This window comes from Hordeum vulgare, chromosome 1H (genome assembly GCF_904849725.1).
Source record: "Hordeum vulgare subsp. vulgare chromosome 1H, MorexV3_pseudomolecules_assembly, whole genome shotgun sequence".
Lineage (NCBI taxonomy): Eukaryota > Viridiplantae > Streptophyta > Magnoliopsida > Poales > Poaceae > Hordeum > Hordeum vulgare.
Window position 1 is genome coordinate 419607418 of NC_058518.1, and position 6163 is coordinate 419613580.

Consider the following 6163-nt stretch of genomic DNA (forward strand, 5'->3'; position numbering starts at 1 on the left):
ACAGAAGGTGTCGGTGTCACGGCAGGGCTTCCTAGCAATCGCTTGTTGCTCATGGATAATCCTCTTCGCTTCCTCTTGCGCAGTGCGCAGGGCGGCTGCAACCATCGAGGATGTGAGGGGGGAGGTCGGTGGAACTTGGAGGATGAGGCATTGGCGGCACCAATCTTGTTGTGAGACCACTCCTCGTCGTACTTGGCCATCTCCCTATTGAGGCGGCGGAGACAGCGTTTGCTCGTCCCTGCCGACATCACGGAGCGGTCCAGAGCCCACGCGTATGCTAGCTCTAGGTCCACTGCGACGTGGCGATGGGACGTCGAAGTCAGGGAACACCGAGCAGCGCGCCACATTATGCCTGTCCTGCGAGCGTCGTCCCCGCCGTCATACTCCTGCGCTGTTATGGCACTTCGAGACGACGAAGAGTTGTCGTTGCCGCCGATGCTGAGATAGTATCGAAGTCGACCGCATGCTTTCTCGGTCGCATTGGGCACGGGCGACAACAAGCAACGCTCCACTTTAACGCGTTGGGGTGGAGTGAGCCTCTCCTCCTTCACGCGCCGGGGCGACAGAGAGAGTCGTTGCTTCTTCTTGCGCATTGGTGGCGGCAAGATGCGTTCTTCCTTCATGTGACGTCCTATTTAGACGCTACGATTGCGCGGCAGAGAGCGCGGAGGGGATGCCAACTCCGGCTTCATGGGGGGAGCGTCCCACACCACCGGGTCGTTGAGGTGGAGCACGGAGCGACGAAGCATCAGCTTCATCTTCTCCTCGTGCTACGTGTCGATGGTGGCATACATTTGGCCAACTACCGCATGCGCGGACTGCTGCGGCTATGGCGACTGGTCCTCCTAGTTGACGAAGGAGATGACAATCTCTACCTTCGTCGAGGAGTTGCCCGCTAATGAGGACGACAGGTCCAGAGTTGGAGGGCGACATCGCCATGATCTGCCAGAGCCCGCCCTAGAAGCGTCGTCTGCCAACGCCCAGGACTTGCCCATCGCCGAAGATGTGAAGGGAGATGACCGGGAAGAGGGGGGAGAAGGAGGATGATGCGATGTGGACGGCGTCGAAGTGCGGTTTATATAGCCGCAGCCAGGCCATGCGAAGGGCCAATCAACCACTTCAATGCGGCGCAGCGACCGGAGTTGGTTCCTCGGAAACCCGCGTCTGCACTAAAGCGGCAGCTCCCAAGAGGTCGTGGCGGTCAACGTTGTCCTCCCTCCCTCCGTTCACATCGCGGCATCAGTGTCGCTTGCGACAGGCTCTGGGCCGGCATGAATCCACCATGGCAAGCGGCACATGCATCGAAAGGAAAGCACGAGAGAGAAGGGTAGATGGTTTGGATAGGCCACGGTCAGAAGCTGGGGTGGAAGCGATCCGAACTCCCACAAAACCCCATGTTTGTCTCTGGTTGCGGGAGAAAACGCATCCGAGACCGATACATGACTGTGTTGGATAGCTCCGACGGTCCAGACAACATGGTTCGAACGAACGCATGCCAGAGGTTTGCGGGTCCACATTGGAAATGCCTTTGAGAACAAGATGTCCTCCATTCGGTTTTTTATGGCACCAGTGAAATTTCACACCCGCACCCTCATCCGGCCGCCATCCATCTCGTTGTGCCGTTTGACAACTCCGGTGCCCTGCTAATGGTCGTCCCTCGGCCGCGCCTGTCCTCCGAGGGCTTTTTGCACTGTTCTGACCCTTTTGGTAATCTTTCTCACAAACTGAACTCTACCTGAAAGTATTTCACGATCTGACTTTTTTTAGAAACGTCACAGCCCGTGGCGTTGATGCTGCACGTAGAAACACCAGTCCATCTTAGCGTTTCTTTTCCATATTCAAACTCCTAACTAGCTCGCATCTCTGATCCACACGGAAACGCGACGCCCTATGGCGTTGCTGCCCAGGCTGAAACGCCATTAGCTTTGGCGTTCGTAGTGAGCTGTTGCGGCGTGCGCGCGAGCTGCTGCGGCGTGGTCACAAGAAAACAAGATGCTGCCATGCAAGCCCCGGCGCCTCTGCCTTGCATGCCCTCAACCACCACTGAGTCTGTTTTACTTTACCAAAGGAATGGAGGGCGCACAGGCATGTGAAGGTAAGGATAATGCTACAGCTCGAAACCGGAGTAGAGCGGGAAGGACTGAACTGATTCTGGAGTTTTCTATCCCCAGATTGAAGAGCCCCCATCCTTTGGATACGTCCAAACTGCAGTGCGCCAGCTGATACGGCCTGGGTAAAAGTCATTGCGCTGTTGCTTTCCTGCCGGCTGCCGCTCCTGCACCCTGGCCGCCTCAACCGTTCGCAGCTGCCATGTGCATGCTAGAAACGACAAAGCTAATGGCGTGTCGGCCTAGGCAGCAACGTCATAAGGTGTGGTGTTTTCATGTGGATCAAAGAAACGAGCTAGTTCAGCATTGGAATGTGGAGCAAAAACACAAGCAAGACTGACGATTTCTACGTGCAGCGGCAACACCACGGACTATGACATTTTTAAAAAGATAAATACTTTTAAATCGAGTTCAGTTTGTGACACAGATTGTTGAGAGTGTCAGAACAGTGCAAAAGTCCTCCTCCGACCTGCTGAGGATGCCGCTGGTCCTCGGTAACGACCTGTCCTTCCCTATCGGACAACAAACAAAAAGGATAAAATGAGGAAATCACCAGGGAAGTGCGTCTCTCTAAAACTGCAGGCACCACATTTTATTTAGCACAATAGTTCAGTGTTCAGCACAAGCAGACCCCGGAATGAGCAATCACACACCAACCAGCACGCCTGCGACAGACAAAGACGCATGTCCTATAGGCATCGGCTAGAGCAAACACCATAACATAAACCCCGGATGCTCGCGTGATGACTCGTGAAGAATGACACAGGCTTATTAGTTATTACAAAAGGAGGGCCGCTAATTCAGGTTCACTTGAGGTTCTTGTTAAACCAGTCAATCATGTCTGTCAGGGCCTCCTCGGCGCTCTTTACAGCAGCCGCATCTTCGCCATTATATCTCACGGTCCATCCATGAGAAACCCCAGGGAAGATCTTGACAAAGTGAGCAATCTGTACAACCATAAGATATCTTATCAGGAATTCAGGATGGAAGATTTTGACTCCAGTTCTCAAACAATAATGTGACTCCAATTTATGCACATTGAACTCTATTTTCTCATTTACTTTTTCACAAAATTTCACGTCTTTTTCATAATAACCTGTATGATACCTGAATACTAGTGAATATAGAATAGAATTGCCTTCTTACTTTCAAGAAACAAGACGCTCAGATGGTTAATTACACTAGCTTCTAAATATAAAATGCTTAGTCCAGGGAATTATCAAGTAAAAGCCATAAAGGCTGGATGGCTTTTTATTTTTTTATAAATGTCAGATAACTACCCTAACATCAAAAGGAAAATTAGTAAATAATTTGGGAAGGAAGTAACTCGTAATGCTGGAACAACCAGACAGTATTCTGATGAGATACAGTTTCACACCGGGACAGTTTCAAATTTAGCAGCTTAGTTTAGCCTTAGTTATATCAGATATTCTATACCTTGTGAACACCATGGTTGACTTGAAGATCAGGTTGCTAGAAATTAGAACTTACCCCTGAGTTAGATGATAGAACCTGCTCGAACTCCTTGACCAATTCTGGTGGGGACATCACATCAGTTTCAGCTCCAAGTACAGCGATGGGGCATTTCACCTCTGAGATATAGCACATGTCATATATTAATAATCTGAAACCTTTAAAATGAAACAATGTTCGAGTATCTATCTGAAACTCTCAAGGAAGAGATTTTACCTTTTATATCATCGACAGTAACAAAAGAAGGATGCGACATAACGGCTGTCTGGATCTCATTAGCTTTCGCTAACTCTGCGACTACCTTTGCTGATATGTGGGAAGAAGAAGCACAATGTTTAGCAGGTTAAACCTTGGAGTTTGGGTTCAGATGTAACAAGACAAAACAGTGCTTACCACCCCAACAATAACCTGCAGCCCCAACACTAGACGCTCCTTGTTCCTTTAGAGCAGCGATAACAGGCTTTGCCTCTTCAAATGCTTTTCCCTGTATAGAGGAACAATTTATTCGTTTATATTAGATGTCAAATTGAATTCAGGGAGAAGTAACTCAAATCCCTATCAGCTAAGTAGAGCGCCTTCCACCGATGATTCGAGTCTGCTCCCGGGCTCATCTGCTCCCGTTGACGGAAAAAATCAAAACAAATACTAGAAAAAAAAAAATGCCAAAAAAAATTGTGTGGTAGACAATTAGATGCGTGAGGTCCACTGCAAATTTCATCTTATTTGGACATCTGAGCAGCTCTCAGCAAAGAAGACAAATCAGGTCAGAGAAGTTCATGAACAGTTAACCTTTGTTACAGATACCGATTTGTCTCTTTTGCTGAGAGCTCCTCAGATGTCCAAATAGGTTTATATTTGCAGTGGACATCACGCATCTAATTGTCTACCACACAAAAAAAATTGGATTTTTTTTAATTTTTCTAATATTTCTTTTGATTTTTTTTCGTCAGCGGGGTGTAGATGAGCCCGGGAGCAGAAACGCTTCTCCTGCCTTCCACTCTATTCTTCTGACCCAAGAGAGTTTATCCACATTGGTGGAAGATAAGGATAATAGCCTAAATATATTCTCACAAAGTCATATCATGCTGCCATATACAGTACATGTTGTTAGGTTTGGACCTATTGGTTTTATCATCACATCCCACCCTCGGTTACTTTAGTTAACACTGTCCGAATCAAAGTACCAAGACCAGCAATGCCATGCGATGGAAACTGGAAAGCTTCCGAAACGTAAACCTTAAACATAAACTAAAGCGACGTAGCCTGAACTTTTACAGGATCAATAAAAGAACAAGGTTTCAGGGAATCAAGGGATAACAAACCGCGGTATGCTCCTTGATCCACACTGCTATTGGTCTGTCAGCGTCTTCAGGTACATATGGATCCCCATGCAAGAAATCTGGCACCACAACGAAATATCCAGACGCAGCAACTTTATCGGCTATCTTCCTTCATGAGCAAAGAAACTATATCAAAACTTCCTCATAGGTGACACTCGCTGCTTGCGATAAAACTAAAGTATAGGGCATATGCCATCATCTCATAAATAAAAGTCCACTGAACTAATTCAAAATCTAACAGCCGAGCTAAAATCCCAACCATAAATTGTGTGAACAACATTGGAGCTTCTATGTGGTGAGTGTGATTATAATTTTATAATTTCCTTTGTCTTTCTCATGTGGACGACTTCCGCGTATCACAGACCTACTAGTATTAGAAGATGGCAAGACGAAATTGCCCAAGTTCTGAACAATATGCAAGACCTACAAAAACGGCAGGCGAAAAGCAATTCCTTCACAGGGATAACGCCGCCGCCCCGGGAACAGAACAGCGCTCTGCCGACTCCACAGACCTATCGTTGCTAAACCAAAATATATCGGTGCAAAAACAGAACTCGTGTGGTATCAGAGAGCACACAAACGTATGCTACCTCAGATTCGGCGCTCCAAACCCTGCAAGCAGAAGACAGGTCGCGCCGTTATGGTCACTGTCACCGGCAACCGAACTTGAATACGAATAGAGAAGGGTTCTGATAGAAATATAGGAGTATTACCGAAGACGTCGGAGATGAGAACTACGGCGGCCTTGGACTCTTGGGCGCCGGCGACGTACGCCTTGATCCCGCCGAAGCTGTCGACGACCTTGCCCTCGCCGGCGGCGGGGTTGAGCGTCGGTGGGTTCGCGCAGCACTGCGGGCTAGCCATGTCCGTCGCGCGCGCTGGTGGGGAGGGGCGAGAGTGATTGCCTGGCGATGAGATTGGGATTGGGAAGCGGACCGAGCGACAGCGCCGCAGCGACACGAAATAAATGGGGGGAGAAGGACAGCGGACGCGTGACTGGCGGCTCGTTTCGAATCTGTTCGCGTATGGTAGAAGCTCCCAGACTTTTGGGCCTTCCTTCGCTTTACCTTTACTGGCGAGAGGCCGCGAACTGGGGTGACCTCAGTCCTGACCCAATTTGATTTGATGCTCTGCAACCTTTTCGTAGTGGCAGTGGCGCGGGCCACAGATTTTACTTGTTTTTATTTTGGCATTTTGCCACAGAGTATAATAGAAGAGTGGCTCATTTTCTTGCGCAAAGTG

At 48.8% G+C, this 6163-nt stretch overlaps 1 protein-coding gene across 1 annotated transcript; it reads right to left on the reverse strand.

The window, feature by feature from the left end:
• Nucleotides 1-2675: 2675 nt before the first annotated feature.
• On the reverse strand, nt 2676-5956 carry LOC123441894 (endo-1,3;1,4-beta-D-glucanase-like). The gene is made up of 7 exons (XM_045118076.1): nt 5635-5956; nt 5512-5533; nt 4904-5030; nt 3975-4065; nt 3798-3887; nt 3600-3700; nt 2676-3055 (listed from the first exon to the last, which is right to left on the reverse strand). Exons 1-7 carry the CDS (start codon nt 5783-5785, stop codon nt 2915-2917), a joined length of 723 nt encoding a protein of 240 aa, XP_044974011.1. The 5' UTR covers nt 5786-5956; the 3' UTR covers nt 2676-2914.
• Nucleotides 5957-6163: the final 207 nt, after the last annotated feature.